The sequence below is a fragment of the Lissotriton helveticus genome, chromosome 3_1 (genome assembly GCF_964261635.1).
Source record: "Lissotriton helveticus chromosome 3_1, aLisHel1.1, whole genome shotgun sequence".
NCBI lineage: Eukaryota > Metazoa > Chordata > Amphibia > Caudata > Salamandridae > Lissotriton > Lissotriton helveticus.
Window position 1 is genome coordinate 1,147,542,997 of NC_136061.1, and position 21,384 is coordinate 1,147,564,380.

Consider the following 21,384-nt stretch of genomic DNA (forward strand, 5'->3'; position numbering starts at 1 on the left):
CTCGAGCCTCACGATGCTCTCGTACGGAGGAAGATGGGGACACTGTTGGCCCTCTTTTCCAAGGCCCAGGGATGATGAGTTTAGAGATGTCTTTAGGTGTCTGGTTTGTCCTTACTGCAGCAGTCGTGGTAGAGGGGGGGGGGGCATGCGCACAGAGGCTGCAGACTGCGTCTGGGAGTCCAGAAGGGGCGAAACTACGATAGACTCCAGCTCTGGAGGGCTTGGGGAGCTTGTTGACACCAGTGGCCCATTTCAACTCGAGTCAGAGGCAACGTGTGCAGTGGTGACTTAAGGAGTCCGGTTTTGACGTATCCGGAGGCCTTCGAGTCTACCTTTTGGAGCTTTTGCTGAATAGGTCCACTGTTCACAGGAGATCTTGAGTCTTTTTTTTAAGGCAGTCAGTTTACCCAAGTTTCAGGAGCCCCAGCTGCAAGACTAGTCAACTTTGACGCAGTTTTTGACGAGAGATGCAGTCAGACCGACTGGGTTGATACCAGGTCAGCTGCTTCTTCTCTCCTCTTCTGCAGCTCTTTGGTGTCCTCTCTCTTCTGGTCGTTAGGATCTGCTTCTCTGGTGCCAGGGACTCCCCTAAATACTAGAGTAGTAGCCAATGGGCTGCTGACCCTTGGGGTCACTACGACCCTTATATGATCACTTCTTTTAGGAAGTGGACATAACTCTGCCCCAGAATTCCTTAAAAAGCCAATACAAAGATGGCTACCTCTGGAAAAATCGTGTTCAACTCGCAGTTGTCCACCTTGGGGGTGGTACTAGCCTGGAGTTGGCATGCCTACCTGACTAATTTTCCAACCTGTCCAGGTGCCAAGGGAGCTCTGGACAGGGCGAGTGACTTCCACTCCTATGAGGGGAGCCAGATTCTCATTCCAAAAGCAGCAACTTCTTCGAAGCTCGCCAGCCCAAGGAGGCTAATCAGCAAATCATCCTGTGGGAGGGGGTGTTACACTCTCTTCCCAGACAGGCTTTTGTTCTGGGCCTTCTGAGAGCAACGGCTCTCACCCTAGGAGGTCAGAACAGTGTCTTTGGTGGCAGGCTGGCAGAGGCCAGTCAGCAAGCCCATTAGAGGCTGGCATGTTTTCAGGAGGCACATTTAAGGTGCCCTCTGGGTGCATGATTGGTAAATCCAACCCTGGCATCAGGGTGGGTTTACCAATACGATATGTCTGTTACCAAACATCCCTATTTTCAGTGAAGCCATCCTATAGCCAGGGAATTCGTTTTCACCAGTTCATGGTTTAAGATGGCTTCCCTGGTCACTTGCACTGGTAGTAATAGAACTGACCAGTACTGGGGCTTATCTGCTCATGCAGATATGCTCTCACATATAATATTACGCACCCTACTACAGGGATATCAGGCCTAATGTAGGGGTGACTTACATATATCATATACAATGGTAGGTGACATGGCACACATGGGTGTGTGACATATCGTGTTTTCACTTTTGTCAGCACCCAAGATACGCAGCCTGCAATGGCAGACTTACATGTGCTTAGCGAGGGGTCCCTTAGAGTGGCACAATTTGTGCTGCAGCCTTATGGACCCGCTTTAGTACCCCAGCCATCGCCTCCCACACTAGCGCACCATCACTTCGGACAGGTGGGAATTACAAATAGTCCGAAGGGGCTACTCACTCCCCTTCGAGACTACCCCTCCAGCCATGCTGCTTCTGTACCACCGCATTTCGGGTGATCACTTAATTCAAAAATTCTTTATTCGGTTTTCTGATACAAAACCATAAAAGTTCATAGAGCAAGATACATTTCACGATTTCAATTAAAATACATAATACAAGGTACATTGATATTAAAATAGCACATTAAGGAGAGCCTCAATCTGGTGGTTACTTATTCAGTTCTAGGTGTCCAAACATTTTCGATACTTCAATGAGCTTTTTAAAAAACCGGCCACATGGGGTATACAATCCGGTTTTAACAATTGTAAATAAAATAATACAGGACGCACTTGTACAAAATTCAGCCTTTTTAAAATAGGTTTAAGATAAAAAGCCCTGAGGAATTCATAATATTTACAAAAAAACATAGTGCAACAAATCCTGTGGAGATAAGTTGTCGCAGCCACAGGGTGCTAACACTATCCCATTATGACACCCCCTTGGGACTGCTAATAATAGATTAAACAAATTAAACCTAACCTGATTAATAAAAAACGCTCATAAGCTGGTAGTGGCCAAAGTAAATATGGTTCTTCATCAGGCGAGGTTTTGAGCATCAAATGGAGGCGCACATTGGGCTTCAACAGATCCTTTTCCTCCCTTTCCATTTTTTTGCGTGCAATAAAGGACTGTTTAATATAGGTGTTGTCTTTACTGGTGATTCCTGCCGGTTTTAAAAACAATTCCAAGCGTCCCTCCCTGCTAAAGCTAATTTTAAGATATTTAATCCAAGGGATTTTGGTCATACAATCTAGGCTTCAGATCTCTTTTAGGAGGCAATGAGTAAGGCCAAGCTGTTTGTTAAGCCAACATTGTAGCCAAAAAGTGAGGGGTCGCAAGGACAGGGTATCCCTAATAAAAGGCGTGCCAGTCTCTTCATGCACAGACATGTTCAGGGTCCCCTGGGGGACACACAAGAGCTGCTTTAGGAATTTATTTTCGACCACCTGGAGGCCCTCTAGGTTGCAGTATCCCCATAGATCGCTTCCATAGCTGGCTATCGAGATACTCTTTGCACGATAAACCTTCAACATGGCCGCCACTGGTCTGTTACGCATTCTCGCGGCAAAATCGAAGAGCGCTGCATTAGCCCTGGTAACTTCTCCCATTTTCTTATTCAAGAGTGTGGCCCAGTTTAACTGATGATCTAGAAGAATACCCAGGTAGGAGAAAGAAGTACATGTAGGCACCCTGATACCATTAACCTTAAAGGGGTACTGTTTTTTAGCTCCTTTCCCCACCTGCATCACGTAGGATTTTGTGTTTATGGATAGGTCTCGACTAGCCATAAACCCGTGAAAGGCATCGAGTAGGGTTTGTAGCCCTTTCGGGGTGTAGGCTAAAAGGACAGCATTGTCCGCGTACAGCAGAAAGGGCAGTCCCCGTCGTCCCACATAGGGATAGTCAGCCCCTGTCTCAACTAATAGTTCTTCAAGGTCATTTATATAGAGGTTAAAAAGGAAGGGGACCAAAATGCACCCCTGCCTGACCTCCCGGCTGGTAATAAAATTTCTTGTTACCTTAAGATCTATGGTGTATCTAATGTTTGCCTTGGTGTCTCTATGTAGATCTTTTAGGAAGTTAACCAAGTATTGTTCTACCCCCATGGCCTCCATGGACTGCCACAACTTTCCCCGGTTGACAGTCGAAAGCCGAGGACAGGTCCATGAAGGCCATGTAGATAGTCCCCGGACGTGAAAGGGTTTACCAAATAGAGATCAAATCGAGATTTAGGCATTGGGCCATGGTTGAGTGCTCTGTGCGGATCCCGTACTAAATATGAGAAATAATTTTTCTCCTCCGCCCAGGTAGTCAACCTCTTTAATATAACGCCCCCTAGAACTTTTACGATAGAATCAATTAGGGAGATGGGCCTTTAGTTTATAGTACAGTTTAGATCTCCCTTCTTGAATACAGGTACTACTGTTGATACTCCCCAGGAGGTTGGACAACCCTTTTCCGCTGCGGCGTTTCCCGCTGCTGCCAGGATGGGGGCCCACTTGGTACTTCTCCAACAGGAAGTTGCGGCTCTCTTGGCCAAGGGGGCCATCAAGCGCGCTCCGACGCCAGAAGTAGGTTGTGGTTGTTACTCCCACTACTTCCTGGTTTCAAAGAAGGACAAGGGCTTGCGTCCTATCTTAGACCTTCGGAACGTCAATTGCTTCGTCCCGAAGGAGAAGTTCAAGATGCTCACACTTGCTCAGGTCTGGTCTGCCCTAGACCCGCAAGACTGGATGCTTGCGTTGGACTTGCTGGACGCTTATTTTCATATTCCGGTCCTTCCGGCGTTAACTGCAGTTCACGGTAGGTCACAAGCACTTTCAGTTCACCGTGCTCCCTTTCGGCCTTACCAGTGCCCCTCGGGTGTTCACGAAAGTGAATGGCGGTGGTCACAGCTCATCTGACCAGTTCAGGGGTTTCAGTCTTCCCCCTATCTCAACGGCTGGCTGTTGAAGGCGGGCTCGCCCCAGGGAGTAGTCTCCCACCTCCAGACTACGGCCGACCTCCTGCATTTATCGGAGCAGTTCTGGACACGGCGCAGTTTCGGGATTATCCTCCCGAACAGCGAGTCCGGGACATTCAGGCTATAATTCTGATCGTTGGGCCCTTGTCCTGGGTTTCGGTCCAGATGACCTTGAGGCTGCTGGGCCTCATGGCCTCCTGCATCCTGCTGACCAATCATGCCAGATAGCATATGCAGGCTCTGCGGTGGGATCTGAAGTTCCAGATGGCACAGCATCAAGGGTACCTGACAGAGCACGTCCAGATCTCGGAGAGCACTGCACAGCAGTTGCAGTGGTGGCTCACAGACCAGCATTGGGTCAGCGGCAGATCACTCTCCCTTCCCCAACCGGAGCACACTGCGGTGACTGATGCGTCCCTCCTGGGATGGGGCGGCCATTTGGGAGAGGCAGAGCTCAGAGGCCTCTGCTCTCCGGCGGAGTCCAGGCTCCATATCAACTTTCTGGAGCTCCGGGCGATCCTACTTGCACTGAAGGCATTCCTTCCCTGTATCAAGGGGAAAGTAGTGCAGGTGTTCAGACAACTCCACCGCCTTGTGGTATTGCAACAAGCAAGGCGGGGTGGGGTCGTGGACCCTATGTCAGGAGGCTCTGGGTCTCTGGACATGGCTGGAACATCAAGGCATTTCCTTGACGGTTCAACACTTGGCAGTTTCCTTGAATGCCAGGACGGACTCCGCCTCGGGTGCATGATGGATCACGAATGGCGTCTTCACTCGGAGTTGGCACAAGGTCTCTTTCAACAGTGGGGAGAGCCTAGATCTGTTCGCCAACGAAGGGAAACACGCAATGTCCTCTCCAGTGTGTTGGAATTTCCAAGTTGGCATTGCTCGGCGATGCTTTTTGTCACCAGTGAAGCTGCGGTCTATTGTACGCCTTTCTGCCTATACCACTTCTTCCCAGAGTGCTGAAGATCAGGCGCAACCGGGCCCAAGTTATTCTTGTGGTTCCGGACTGGGCTCGAAGAGTTTGGTATCCCGAGCTACTCAAAATGAGCATGGATCCCCCGATCCGACTGCCTCTTCGGGAAGATCTTCTGTCGCAGCAGCAGGGGATGGTTCTCCAACTGAACCTGTCCAGTCTCCACCTACATGTGTGGAGATTGAGCGGCGACAGTTGAGTCCATTTGACTTGCCTCCTGAAGTCTGTAATATAATTCTGGCAGCCAGGCGTCCCTCCACTAAATCGGTGTACGTCTGCAGGTGGAACAAATTTGCGGCATGGTGCACAGAAAAGGCTGTGGATCCTCTTTCACAAGTCCTTTTGTTCCTTTTTTCTCTGGCACAGCAGGGCTGTGCTCTGGGCACTATTAAGGGCTTTCTGCGATTTCAGCCTTTCTCAGGCTTCCTGAACAGCCCTCTCTTTTCAAGTCCACTGTTGTAAATAGATTTCTCAAAGGCATTGCACACCTTTTCCCTCGTATTCCGTTTGTTATGCCGCAGTGGGACTTGAATCTAGTTCTTACTCATTTGAGCCACTTCACAACTGTCCTCTTCGTTTATTGACTATGAAGACTGCCTTCCTGGTTGCCATCACCTCCGTTAGGCACGTGAGTGAGCTCCAGGCTCTTTCCTGTAAACCTCCCTTTCTGTCGGTTCATCCGGATAAGGTTGTGCTTCACATTCCTCCTTCCTTCTTGCCAAAGGTTTTCACTGCCTTCCACATCGGCAAACTATCACCTTGCCCACTTTCTTCCCGCCTCCGCACCCTTCCAGAGAGGAAGAGAGGCTCTATCTACCGTCTAGACCCAAAATGTACGCTCTCATTCTACCTGAATCGCAGACCGTTTCGGGTCGATGACCAGCTCTTTGTTGGCTAAGTAGGCGCCAAGAAAGGCTGGGCTGTACACAAAGAGGATGATCGTCTTGTGTATCGAGGCCTGTTATTCTCTGGCTAAAAAGGAACCTCCAATGGGGTTTGGGCGCCCATTCTACCAGGGCGACAGTTGCTACTACTGCATTGGGACAGTCCAGTCCGGAGAGATGGCTTATTTGACTGTTCTGTTCTCCGTGACTTTTTGATGTGATCTTCGGTTGCAGACATACCACCGGGGTTGGTATTGCTGGGTTATCTATTCTAAGGTAAGGAATCTATCACTAACGTGTTTCTTTCAGATGAACAAGTTACTTAACTTGGGTAACGATATATCTGCAAGAAACATTAGTTAGTGATGGATTCCTTACTTCCCCACCCATCCTCCCCGTTCTGCAAACTGATTTCTAGCGTTAAGGTCATCCCTTTCAGGGTCCTAGTTTCAATGCACCAGTGGTCAGTATCCTGCATGGCTCTCCATTCCTGGCGCCAAAAGTCGCGTACAGAACTGAGGTCAGTCGGCGCGTATAAGTAGCGCGGATGACGTAATCTCGGCGACTACGACGGCAACGACTTACGCGGAGCTGCACAATGACGCCTACCGACGCGCAGGGATACTGCTGACAAACTTTCTGGATCCAGTCTTGCATCTGGGGGTAATTCTAAGGTAAGAAATCTATCACTAACTAATTTTTCTTACAGATATATCGTTACTGAAGGTAAGTAACTTGTTCTTCTCAGCTATTCAGTGCTAAAGTGCAAGTGCTCCTACTGTAAATTGTTATGATTTGGTTTTTCGTGATTGGGACATTTGATTTACTAGTACAGTGCACTGTTTGTGCCCAGGGCCTGTAAAGCAAATGCTACTAGTGGGCTTGCAGCACTAGTTGTGCCACTCCCACAAGTAGCCTTTCAAAGAGATCGACCTGCCTCCACAATATCTGCGAGCACTTTTTACTGCCATGTTGACCCGGCAAGTACTTGCCAGGCTATAACCCCCCCCCCCCCTTTCTTACATGTAAGGTACCCCTCCGGTAGGGTCCAGGTACACCAGTACATGTCCTATCTTTCACATACACTGCACCCTACTAATTGGGGAGATTTACATGTTCTGATAATGAAATACAGTTTTTCATTTTTCATATTGAAAGGCTGTCTGTTCCGTAGGCTATTATTAGAGCTGCCCTGTAACATTTTACAAGCGTACCTTTCCATTGGGACAAGATGGAGAAATTGAGTTTAGGCTTCTAGGACTCAGAATTCAAAAATACATCTTTTAGTAAAGATGATTTTTATATTGTGTTTGAAAATGCCACGCTTGCTTAACCATCCAGTGGCTCTGCATGTTTGTGCATTTACTGTCTGGGTTGAGAGTGACAGGAGCTGGGGGATGTGTATTCACACTATGCAGATACAAGGGGTAAGTTGAGGTGTGTTCTGCTTTTCCTGGGAGACTTATTGCCAGGCTAAATAGACCTAGCTTCATTTAGAGTAGTGGGATGAGTGGTCGCTTGCACCTAAATGGATTGTGGCTACCTCTCACAAAGCTGTCTCCCCCTCCTGGAGTGAACCTGGCCTGAGAGCACGGTTGCCTTTTCGGAAGAGCCACAAAGTACTTCAGATTACAACATGTGGACAATTGAACAAACACGAACAAAAGACCAAGTGGCATAATATAAATAAATAATCAAGAAAAGGACAATTGAAAGAAAGCAGAATAATACTCAGCAAGAGACAGCGACCTGATAATAAAGATTAGGAGCCAGGAACTGCACAATCAAATATAATTACCTTCCAAAAAATTTAAGGAGATCGATTTTATTAATACATAATCGTGTCAGACAGACCCACGCAACGACGAACCGTCAGAGGTCTTTAAAGATTGTTGTGTTTTAATTTGTCCTGAGGAAGGTGGGGCTATCCGCCTGTCCACCGAAACGCGTCGACAAAAAACCCCCTCTGGTTTTAATAAATTGTGTAAACTGTGTGATAAAATTATGATAATGATCAAAGTTTTTATTAACAATTGTATATGAGCATTAGGCATTGTATTAATAATCTATCACTCGTGGGGAAAGAGGTACAAAAGAGAACGTATGTTTGTTATCCCTAATGAGAATAGAGTTATATATATATATATATATATATATATATATATATATATATATATATATATATATATATATATATATTACCTACTGGCGATAGCCAGTAGGTATATATAGTTAGAATTTTCAGAAATCCCATAGAGAAAAAATCCTATGTCTAATAACTTTGGCGTTTGTGGACGGAATTGGCTGAAATTTTCAGGAAAATGGCACATTTAGTTTCTGAGCAGCCCCTGAAAATTCGGGGGGGTTTCGTTCAGGGGGGGCCGAGAAAAAAGGGGGGTCCCAAAACGTGTTTTTAACATTGAGTTTTCCATAGGGCGGTTGGCCTCACTTTTAGCTCGAACGGCTGAATGGATTTCCACAAAACTTGGCAAAATTGTAGGGACTGGTAGCCCGATGTGCCTTTGCTATGTCTCAAGATATATGCTCCAGTGGTTTTTACGAAAATTAACTTTGAAAAATATATATTGGGCTACATTGGGCTATATATATGTTGGAGCCCAAATGTAGCCCAATGTAGCCCAAAGATGGCCACCAGAGACAAAAGAGCCCAAATGTAGCCCAAATATCAGCCAGATGTAGCCCAACTATAGCCCAGTGACAGAATGTCCCAGAGTGTTCTGTAGAACAACTAGAGCGCTAACAGTCTTACTTATGACAAAAGTATGGCACACCTGAAGTCATCTTGATTGGAATAAAGTGTTAACACTTAAAACATTTAATTTGCAAAGGAACAAAATGAGGGGTTTCATTTTGCCATAGAAATGTCATATATATATATATATATTACCTACTGGCGGTCGCCAGTAGGTATATATAGTTAGGATTTTTTTGAATAGGGATTTCTGAAAATTCTATGTTGAATAACTTAGGCGTTGATGGACGGAATTGGCTGAAATTTTCAGGAAAATGGCACATTTTGTTTCTGAGCGTCCCCTGAAAGTTTGGGGGGGTTTCGTCAAGCGGGGGCCGAGAAAAAAGGGGAGTCCCATAACGTGTTTTTAACATTGAGTTTTCCATAGGGCGGTTGGACTCACTTTTAGCTCGAACGGCTAAATGGATTTCTATGAAACTTGGCAAAATTGTAGAGACTGTTTACCGATGTGCCTTTGCTAGGTCTCAAGATATGTGCTCCAGTGGATTTTGAGAAATTAACGTTCAAAAAAAAATATATATCTGTGACAGCGTCCCGGTTAGCGCCCCGGTTCGCGTACCAGACGCGTAACGGAACTTCGCGAGGAGAAGCGGATTGGCTCTCCGGTGACTCAACATTCTAAACAGTCCGGAGCGGCCACCATCTTGTCTCTCGGTAGGATCGAGAGACAATAGGTGGAAATAAACGAAGGGGGAAATGAATGAAAGGGGCAAGGTAGACCCCTCCTGACCCCCTAGGATTGATGTGGGGGCTATTAAAGGGCCCCGCGGGGCAAAAGAATAAAATACATTTTTTTTCGATTTTTCGCGGTGGAAGCGCTACCCGGTACGCGAACCGGGTAGCTCACCGGTAGCGTAACGGGAGTCCGCCATCTTGTGTTTCGGACGAATTTAGTCACAAGATGGAGGATAAACAATGTTGGGAATGGGTATAAGGGGGCACGGGAGACATATCCTGACCCCCTAGGTTTTCTGAGGGTGGCTGAGGAGGCCCATATATGTAAAAAAAAAAACAACCTTTTTTTTCAAATTTTCGCACGGTTAGCGCCCGGACCGCGCACCGGGTAGGGTTCCGGAAAGCGTAACAAGGGGAAAACCAAGGGAAATAGTAAAATAATATTTTAGAGTGCTTTGAGGTAGGGTAGCTCCGAATAGAGCTGTTGTGTTGTGTGGGTGATGTAAGTACTAACAAGTAGGTACCAATGAAGAGTCTAAAATTCAATGTACACCATCTCCTCTGTAGATATTTTGTATGTTCTAATATGGGTTATTTAAATGAAAATGTGTGGAAAAGCACTTCATGCTTTAAAGCAATTGTATTTTTGAACTGATTGTTCTTTCCTCTTAGTCCTCCTCTTTGTTTTTTTTCCCCACACTCTTCTTCAGCATGATAGTTGATAAATTTGTTCCCTCAAAAAATTTATATACATAAAAAAATTATATTAAATAGATATAAAATATATTTTTCCTTTAAAAGAAGAATACATTTTACAGCTTTTGATATTTGCTATTAAAAAACCATTGAAATTCACTGGAAAAAACCATAGGTTATAGACCATATATAGTTAGGAATTAGCATTTACAAAACCTTGAAAATTCACTGAAAAAAACATAGGTTATAGACCATATATAGTTAGGAATTAGCATTTACAAAACCTTATTTTACTCACACAAAACCATTGAAATTCCATATATAGTTAGTTGCACTAACTATATATCGCGCACCCGCAATCCACTGCTGATCATGTCACATATTACATCATTCATGACATGGTCAGTGACATCACTGATGACATCACTGATGACATCTCAAATGACATCACTGATGACATCACTGGTGACAACATCCAGTGACTGTATGTTTCTGTAAAGTTAAAATATGTCTTACATATTGAAGAATGAGTGGATGTATAAGTGTCTGGATGAAGGATTTAGTAGGTGCATGACTGACTGTATGAGTGAGTGATTAAATGTGTCTCACTGAGTGCATGGGTTAGTGACTAAACTGTTTTAATTTGTGCATCATTATGTCTGTTCTGTAAACTGCTGCATGTGTTGATCAGTAGCTATATGAGTAACTATATGGGTTATTGATTGGTTGCCCAAGTATTTGTATGGGAGACTGTGTGTGTGTGTGGGTGGCTGGGAGGTGTATGACTCTGTGCATAGATGTGTGAGCAGTTGATTCACTAGATATATGGGTTCAAAAGTGCATGTGGAAACAGCTGTATGGGCGGTTGACTGTGTGCATGAGTGTATTGGTGAGTGAATGGATATCTCAGTGCTACATGTCAAAGTAAGTACATATGTAAAACACAGTACATGTGAGAGTTGACATATATAAATAACTGTGCATAAGAGCCAGTGAATGTGTGAGTGGCTGTATGGATCATTGTGAACTTGTATCAGGGATTGTATAAGAGAGTAAATATGTGTTAGTATATGTTTGAATAAGTAAGGTGTGTATAACTGTATAGTTGAGGAAATGGAGGTGTGATTGATTCTTTGCATGACTGACTAGGTGTGTGAGTAACTCCATGGATGAGTGACAGTCTGTGAGTGTCTGTTTACACTGAGTGTATCTAAGGTTATATTAGAGTCTGAAGAGGTTCATCGTATTATCACATGAATGATGTCATCAGTGATGTGATCAGTAATGTCAAATGAGATGTCACCAGTGATGTCACCAGTGATGTCACCAGTGATGTCATTTGAGATGTCATCAGTGATGTCATCAGTGATGTCATTTGAGATGTCATCAGTGATGCCATCAGTGATGTCACTGACCATGTCATGAATGATGTAATATGTGACATGATCAGCAGTGGATTGCGGGTGCGCGATATATAGTTAGTGCAACTAACTATATATGCGAATTTCAATGGTTTTGTGTGAGTAAAATAAGGTTTTGTAAATGCTAATTCCTAACTATATATGGTCTATAACCTATGGTTTTTTCAGTGAATTTTCAAGGTTTTGTAAATGCTAATTCCTAACTATATATGGTCTATAACCTATGGTTTTTTCAGTGAATATATATATATATATATATATATATATATATATATATATATATATATTTGTAGATATTGTTTTTAATATAAGAAATAAAGTACAGTGACTTTTTTCAAATTTCAGTGCTTTTGTGGTTCTACTTATATGTAAGGAAAACAAGCAGATTGTGTTAGACTGACATACCCCAGGGGACAACTACGCTGGGAGGAGACTAGTGGGTTAGATTAAGCACAAAGTATAACAATAAAATACCAATAGGAACATTTTTCATTACGTTGAACCTGGCCTGAGCCAGGCAGAACTGGTGTATGTATGCCAGAGGAACTTTGTGCCAACTTCAAAGGGAAATGTGGTATAAATATTGGGTCCCTGACCCCAGAACTTTGGAACTCTTTGGGATCAAGAAACCTGCCAAGAAGAGCCAGATAAGCTGTGAGGAGGGACTACCGCTTTGCTGTGGCCTGTGCTGTGGTGGACTACAGTGGCTGCTTCTGCCTTTGGCAGTGTAAGGACTGGAGTGACCTTTCTACAACTTCTTCTTCTTCCGAGTATCTCCAAGGGCTTGAAGTAGACCTTTACCCCTGTTGAAGAAGACTTAGGAACAGCACAGACTTCGCCTTCCTCTGTTTATTGTTTCTGGGACAGTGGTTCTCAGTTGCCACAGAGGGAAACTGACGCCATCACCTTCCAGCTCCGTGACCTGAATGCACTGCAGAGGGCACCACCACACTTCGCACCGCAACCCTGGTCTCACTGATGACGTCTGCCACTGAGCTGCTTCTTGCATCGTGACCTGTGGGCACCGATCTGTGCACTGCCTTCCTTCACTCTGCCGCCCTGGTCTCCCCGATGCTGCGAGCTGACTTTGCCGCCTCTGATGAAATGAAAATGTTTTGCTATTTTGTTTGTGCTTTGTTCTCGTGTAAGGTTAGCAATCGAGGCACCATTTTATGTTTAGTCGCTATTTTGAATCATGTCATCAGCCATGTATTCCCTGACTCGAGAAGCATGCTGTGGAAATGTTCGTTTCTCCAAGGTTAGGTCCTTCTCTGCTAATGAATACTCTGTTCTTATTAACACATTCCTTTCCCATAGATGGAGGCCTTCTTCCACCTGTCTAGTGGTAGGCACAAACAGAATGACCTTGGTACAGAGATAATGTGTGCCCGGTCTCTGTCGATACTCCTCTTTCTGTACTTCTTTGTCTTCGCTGCACCTGCTAGTAGACTTCCATTATGGGTGGGACTTTCTTGGTTTAGACATGTACATAATGTATCTCTATGTTGGCTGAAGTCAATCCCTCTGCAGCAATCCCAGGATGCGTGTCAGACTGGACTCCGCTCGAGTGTACCTGAATAAAATATACTTGGTTTGTATTCTCTACTGTCTGACCGACTCTACGTTTGTATGGAAGGCTGAGAGGTGGTCGCCATTGACCCAGGTGGCCCTAATCGGGTCACTTCCTTCACCTCTGCCTGCACCATGGTTTTGGGGCACCACTCGTAATTTACACAAAGCACCGCCCCATCCCATACTGCAGTCTCTGCCCACCAGCACCAGCCACATCGATCCCAGATCACCAACCGACGCTGTGGCCTACACCGCTACTGTCTGCACCGCAACCAGCACCGACCCACTTTGCACCACAGCTCTTGTCTCACCAATGCCGATTGGATGACTGCCACCGAGCCACTACCTGCACAGCGACCTGAGGGTGCTTCACATGGCACCACTCTGTTCACATCATAGCCTTGACTTCGCTGCGGTCGCCCGACACAAAAGATATGGTTTGAGGGTCTTTGACACGGCAGCCTGGCCCCACCGCCGCAGTCGGACGGAACCAGGTTGGTTCACACTGCCGTGGCAGCCCCGGATGGAGCTATCCACTTCATGGAACTATTTCTAAAGTCTATTTTTGGGCATTTCGTAACTGATCCACTATTTAATAGTTGTGGGTGCTACATTAGTTCTGTTTCATGTATCTACTAATAATCATTCAAGTACCAAATTCATAACAGGAAAATAATGGAAAATGAATGTGAGTAAAGCTGGCACAATTATGTACAAATCAGGAGTAAGGCAGGCTGCCTCAGTTTTAGATGATTTCTGATGTTAAATCCGTGATCATGAGGTTTATTTGGAGCATAGACTGTATACATTTTCAAGCATCCTATTGAGGCTGTAACATGCGGCTCTAAAGCATTCAAATGTTTTGTATTCTTTTGCAGCAGGATGCTTGCTTACACTTAGTAGTGTATTCGATGCATTTATTAATTTAAATGACCAATTGAACAGTAAAGAGGTTATTGAAATCTAATTCACGTTTCTCCAGACTTTGAATCTATGTTCCCAGAATTTCCAGAAAATAATCTGATGGTGCTTACTGTAACACAGAGAACTGAAAACGACATGACAATATGGGGTGAAGAAGTGGAAAGTGAACGAGAAATGCTGCTTGAAAAGGCAAGTAATGCTAGATTTTTGATTTTCAAGAAGGTGATAAATTTAATGAGAAACAGTTTGTCTTGGTGCTGAACATTTAGTAGTCACCAAATGTTACAATTATTTTAAAATGTGCCTTCCTTTTATAAAAATAGATGAATATGGTTTTCATCCACAAATTTGAAAGCTAGGTGACGAATTGATGTCGTAATTGCCTAATTCGTAGTTTACAGTCAGTTATGTTGCCTCGTGTGAGCCCGTAACTGTCTTTCTTGGTTTTGAAGACCAACTGAAAATCGCTATTTTAATATATAAATATGCATATTGGAGTCGGATGTAAGACGTTACAACGCATACTTTTACAACGCATACCTTTACAACGCCACATCCATTACAACGCATGCCATTACAACGAATTTTTAAAAACTACCTTTACAACGCATGCCATTACAACGCATACTACCTTTACAACACATACCAAACGCTTAACCTTACATTGCATATATGGTAAGTATTGGATAGTGTAGTGGTAAAAATTACTATCCTGACTCCAGGGGGTGCAACAGTAGGGTAAGTGTTGGACAGTGTAAGGGTAATATGCATTGTAATGTTATGCGTTGTAATGACGCGTTGTAGTGGTATGCGTTGTAGTGTCATGCGTTGTAATGGCATGCGATGTAATGGATGTTGCGTTGTAAAGGTTTTGTTGTAATGGTAGTGCGTTGTAAAAGTTTTGTTGTAATTCCCATTGGAGTCAAGGTAGCAACTGTGTAATTAGGGTTTCACCAAACTTTGAATTAAAAAATATATATTTTTTGATTGCCTGTAAATTAGTCCCATATGCTGAATGTGCATACCCCTAGTGAAAGCGGCTTAGGTTGGGGATGCTAAGATTTGTGTAGGCCAATTCAAGGGAATATAATTTTTTTTTAAATTTATTTTTAATTTATTATTCATCACATACAGCACACTTTATCCTGTATACAATACACTTTAACAACTGCTACTTTTTCCTTAATTTCTATTGCACAAATTCAATCCTAGGTACATATACAATCCAGCATTCAGTAAGTTATCATTCCAAAAAGAAGAAGAAAAAAAAAACCCCAAGAGAAAAGAAAAAAGGGTAATCAGGGTTTTTTAACATTTCGTTCAATCAATAAAGGTAAAGAGCAGAGAGGGGGGGGTTCCTATTCATCATTACTTTGCGTCTCCTTCCATTTACTTAAGGGCTCCCAAATCCTTCTGCCCAAACATCTTCCTCTCCTCCCCTTCCGAGCATAGATGTTTTTCTCCATATTGTATGAATATAGCATATTTGACAACCAGGTTTGAAATTTTGGGGGATTTTTATCAAGCCAAGCCCTGGCTATTGTCAGTCTGTAAACAGCCATTGCCACAAATAAGAATTCCGCCTGCTGTTCCTGCTCCCCTTTAGCCACTCCTAGTATAATCCAGGATGGTGTAAGAGTAATCCATATACCCAAGGATCTTACTAAAAATCCCTCTATCCCTTAATCAGTGAATGTAGATGAGGGCAGGTTGCAAAGATATGTATGCTATCTGCCTCCAACGCATCACATCGGGGGCAATTAATTCCTGTGCTACCGCCCCATTTTGCTATCCTCGCAGGAGTAAAATAGAGAAAATATAGTGTCTTATAGTGCTGAGATTGCAAAGGGGCTGCACTCCAGATTGTACGTCCTAAATTCAGGGACTCAAAAAACAGGGTACTTTCATCTCCCAGTTTGTCTGCCCATTTCGTACTAAATTTCTCCAAATCGTCCGTCTTCCCCTTTATCAATATTGCATAGAAGGACCTGATTGTGCGTTCCCCCATCAGCTTAATTTTCTCCATTATTTAAATTTGATCAAAACCTGCGGGACCTCCCACTTTGTTTTTAAGAAAACTCCTAATCTGTAGGTACAAAAAAACCCTATTGTCCAGCCCATATGCATCCCGCAGGTTTGAAAATTGTTTAAATCCATAGTGAGAAAACAGGTCCCCTATTTGCGTGATCCCCCTTGCTGCCCACTCTACCATCGTCTGATCAGCAAAGATTTCCGTGGGGAATGATATATTATTAATCAGAGACACATATCTATTATACCTCCCCATTTTAGCTTTCTTTAGAAATGCGTTCCACACACTTACAGCCGCCAAAACCGTCTTGAACCAAGTTCTCTTAAAATAACCAAAATCTGTACAATTTAAGAAACAATTATGAGCATTTGTCCCAAGTACAACAGCATAAACCCCAGTAGACATGTCATGTACTCTTTTGTCATCGTTATTCCCTCCAATTAATCCCTGCATATATTGTAAAACAGTTGCCATATAATATAAACGAAAATCTGGTGCACCCCATCCCCCTTTATCCCTAGGAAGTGTCATAAACCTGTAGGCCCTCCGGGTCTTACGGTGCGCCCAGATAAACCTATTACATAATGCCTCTAGGCCATTAAACCAACTGGCTTCAAACAGGAGAGGTATAGCTCTAAAGAAGTACAAGAAATTTGGTAACACCATCATCCTAATGATGTTAGTACAGCCTACCAGTGACAGATGCAGATTGTTCATCCTCTCTAGGTCCGTTTTGACTTGGGCTATTAAAGGTGACATATTATTTTTTACTATCTTATCTACATCTGCTGTAATTTGCACCCCTAAATAGGTTGCCGCCCCCACAACTCTGTCATCATTACATACTGCCCAACGGTTTTTAACTATCTGGGTTTTTGTATTATTCAGGCTGTACCCTGAAAATTGCCCAAATCGAGTAGCTTCTTCTTCTATTGCCCTAATGGCGTCTGTAGGATTTGAAGTCAAGATGGCCACATCGTCTGCATATGCCAGCGTTTTGAACCGACATCCATTTAAAACTATGGATCAAGGTACAGTGCAAAGAGCAGGGGAGAAGATGGACACCCCTGCCTTGTTCCTCTATTAATGTTAACTGCAGTTGATTGCCCTCTATTAACCCTTATCCTAGCCACCGGGTTTATATATAATGTCTGCATAGCCTTAATAAATCCTGCCCCTATGCCGTTCCACCTCAATATTGCCTTGAAGTACCTCCAGGAGACCCTTTTGAATGCTTTTTCGGCATCTAAAAACAAAGCTGCCATAGGGTCTCCTAGAGTACTTGCTGCATCAAATGCCGTAATTACCTGCCTAGTGTGTTGAGTCGTTCCTCTACCTGGAATGAATCCATGTTGGGAGGGCGTTACCAATGATTCCACTACCCCTGATAACCTTTTGGCCAGAATTTTCGAGAATACCTTGACGTCCGCGTTCATCAAAGTGATAGGGCGGTAGGACCCCGGGACATTTGGAGGTTTTCCTTTCTTAGGTATTACAATGATATCTGCTCCGCCCCATGATTCTGGGACGAACTCGCCCTTTTGTGCTAATAGCATGACATTGAACATTTCTTTTAAGAGAATAGGTTGAAAAGGTTTGTAAAATTCAACAGGAATCTGGTCCGGGCCAGCTGCCTTCCCGGATGGTAAATCTCTCAGAGCCGCGACCAGTTCATCTAACCGGAAAATCTCCTCCAATCCATTCCTGTCCTCCTCTATTAATTCTGGGGGCGCTATCTCTTAAATACCTACTTATGTCCTCCTCTCCCCCTGGGCCATCCGTTGTATAAAGCTCTGTATAGAATTGTTTAAATACCTCTCTAATCTGTTCAGCTTCCGTTACCATAATGCCCTGGGCATTTTTGATCTCCTTGATATCAGCCATCCCTTCCCTTTGCCTAGCACGTATAGCCAATATATGGCCAACTCTCTCACTAAGTTCATATACTTTTTCTTTATTTACTATATATCTCGCTACTGTCTTTTTAGCCATCCCGTCCATAGCTTCTGCTTTAAGAGCAATTATTTTCAATAATAGCTGGTCGATTGGAGAACGTAATTGTATAGCTATAGCAAGTTCTTCCTCTGTTTCCATAATTAATCTCTTAGACTGTTCGGCTTTTACCTTCTCTATCTTTTGATCCTTGATTACATAGCTCAAGGTCTCCCCTCTTACTCCGGCTTTAAAAGCATCCCACACTACCCCTGATGTTGCTGTGCCTCTATTTATCTCCCAAAAATCCTTAATCCAATTTGTCATAGTTTCCATATAGCTCTGATCCTGTAGGAGTGTTCTTTCAAATGTCCATTGTCTTATCTCTTTTTTCCTCCCTTGCCCAATTCTTAATGTTAGAACTAACGGGCTATGGTCTGAAATGATTCGGGGTTCCCTATCTATTCTTACCCTATCCATCAGCCCTCTTGAGATTAAAAAATAATCCAGCCTGACCAATACCTGATGGGGGGCTGAAAAAAGTGCTTCCATCCAAATTTGGATGATACTTTATCCAGGGATCTTCCAGAGAATTATGAGATGCCATATCTGCCAGTGCCCTATAGGTCCTCCTCTTCCTTCCCGAATATTTTCTACCAGGATCTATAAAGCTGCTGTCACTGTCATGGAGGTTAAAATCACCGCAACAAATAATCGGTTCTGGCCACTGCGCCAGTTCTATATCTAGAAATTGAAATATATCCGGGTCATCCCCTGTGGAGCCGTAAACAGAGACAACGGTGAAAGTTTCCTCCTTAAATCTTAATTCTGCTATAACCCATCTCCCCCACTGGTCCTCCTTTTTCCTCCTAACCACAGCATCCTGCCCCCTACCTAAGATCGCCACTCCTCTTGTCTTAGTGTCTTGATTAGTCTTTGCTAATACCTTAAAGCCAAGCTGCTCCAACAGATACGCCTTAGTGCCTTCAATGTGCGTTTCCTGAAGACACACTAGATCAAGCTGTAATGACTTTAACAGGGCAGCCACTTTAAGTCTTTTATTTAACTCATTTAGTCCACAGATATTTATCGAGGCTATCTTACATGTCATCCCTGTTCATTTTTTTTTCCCCCTTCCCTGCTTGTACCTGTGCCAATTAGCTTCTATAAGCTTCACTTCCCCCTCTCCTTCTCTTCTTCTTAACATAGCGTACTGCATTTCTTGCTTTGTATCCCCACGTGTGCTGTGTCCACAACCATATCCTAAGTGTAAATCCTTTTTTCCCCCTCCCCCCCAACCCCCCTCCCTTTTGTATCCCACCTCCCCCAAGCTACAGGCAAATAGGTCAATCTTGACCTATGTGTAGCCCCTGTAGTCTGCAGTGTCGCTACTCCCTCCTACCCTGCTCTCCTATCAGTCAGTTACAGCTGTATTTTCCTTTATAACATTTCCTCTACGGAGTTTTTGGTGGGGTTTTTCCTCTGCTCTCCTTTCCCTTATTTTTCTCTGATATCTCCGTCAAAAAATCCCCCGCTTTTATCTCAGAGAAGAACATCCTAGTATGCCCCTTACTGATAACTTTCAATCTTGCCGGAAACAGTAAGTATGCTTCTGCACCCTGTTTCTGGAAGGGCCCTATCATCTGCCTTAGCTTCCACCTTCTTTCGACCGTAACATGGCAGAAATCAGGCCTGGCGAAGAATGTATTTCCATCAGCTGTCTTTCTGGACTCTGGTCTAGCCTTATCCATGATCTCTTGCCTCGCTAGGATGTTCCCTAGAAAGACCAGCATTGCCCTTGGTAGTGCATTCTGCTGATCCCCCACGGTTTTTCCTTACAAATAGAGGATATCTGTGGGCTCTTTGCACTTCTAGTTCCCACTGCCATTGTGATTCTGGAAAGGCCTCTTTTAACAATTTGATCACATATCCCCTCGGATCCTGTCCCTCCCGCCCTTCTTCAAGTCCCAAGAGTCTTACATTGTTCCGCCTTTGGTGATTTTCAAAGTCCTCGACTTTCCACTGCAGGTCTTCCACTGCCTTTCCTTGCTCAGCTTTGAAGGTCTGCCAGTCCGTTACTTCATCTTCCACTCTGCTGGTTCTTTCTTCAACCTGGGTTACCCTTTCCTCCACCTCTTCATACTTTCTATTTACCTTCCTCAGCGAGGCTTGTAGTTTTTTTGTGTCACGTTTTGCTCTCCGACTTTCTGCCCTAGCTTCGGATTGCATCTGCTTCAATGTACCAAACAGCATTTCCAAGGTTACGTTCTGTGATATTGGTCGCCCGGCATTGTCTCCCTCCCGCTGACCACTTTCTTGGTAAGTCTCTGAAGTAGCAGAATAGTCCCACGATAGTTTTTTGTTCATACTACTTCTGGACCCTCGCCCATCTCTTCTCATTCCGCCTTTCCTTCTTTTTTGTGTTGCTAGATCTCTGGAATCCTTGCTAGTATCTGAGCCAGTAGTATGGTCTGAGTAACTCCCCTCCTCATTTTCAGGGTTGCTTATATCCGTTGTGTCTGATCCCTCATTAACTGAAAAAAATTGGGGGGAACCTCCTCTGTTGCCTCTGCCCTCCCTGCGATCCTTAACACTGGCCTGATCTTGCTCAAATTCTCGTCGCCCTTCAATACTCTGTGTGCTCCCCCAGCTCGTCTCAGAATGTTGCCAGGTTTTTTTATTAAACCCTGCATCCACAGTTAGCAGTGCGTCCAGCATTTTTTACATTGTTGTGTCTTTCAAGCTCCTCCAGAGCTTTCTGACCTGCAGTAGCATTCTCCTTTGCCCCCTCGCTCACCTTCTCTGCTCCGGCGCTCTGCTCCCCTCGATGCGTGCTGCTTCCTGGAACGTCTGATGGTTGCTCGGCAACTGGAGCTTCAACGCTTACGTCCTCGCGGTCTGCTCCCTCCGTTTCCTCGGCCCCTGCGTTCAATGCGGCTGGAAGCCGCGGATCACCTTCCTCGTTCTGTGATGCCTCCGGGGGTTCGCTCGGCACACCAGCATGCAGCTCATCATCCGCACGCTTCTGGAGCATTGGGGGCGCTTTAGATGTAAAAGATTCAGGTAACGTAGATTGCCGCATCTGCTCCTTTACAGTAGCCGTTTGCGATCGGTATGATCTCCCTTCGGCTCCTGTGTCGGCTCTTTTACCCCTTTGCTCGCTGCTAATCTGGTCTCTGGTTTTGTCTCAGCCTTTCTTTCTTGTCTGTCGGTTTTCTTCTGCAGGGCTCCCTTTGAGGAGCGGCTAATATTTTCCGTCTGCTTTTTAGCGGCCACCAGGACTTTTGGGATAGTTCCTGTGCGATTTTCTTCTCGCGCTGATGGGCCTTTGATCGACCC

At 44.4% G+C, this 21,384-nt stretch overlaps 1 protein-coding gene across 3 annotated transcripts in view; it reads left to right on the plus strand.

The window, feature by feature from the left end:
* Window positions 1–21,384, plus strand: part of MMADHC (metabolism of cobalamin associated D) — an 86,609-nt gene that overhangs the window by 19,914 nt on the left and 45,311 nt on the right. For 2 of the 3 annotated variants that reach the window (XM_078681756.1, XM_078681757.1), the window contains exon 6: window positions 14,140–14,270. In XM_078681756.1, coding sequence (XP_078537882.1) covers window positions 14,140–14,270 — 131 coding nt within the window. The remainder of the gene's footprint in view (window positions 1–14,139; window positions 14,271–21,384) is intronic. The other variant, XM_078681758.1, reaches the window with a different exon arrangement.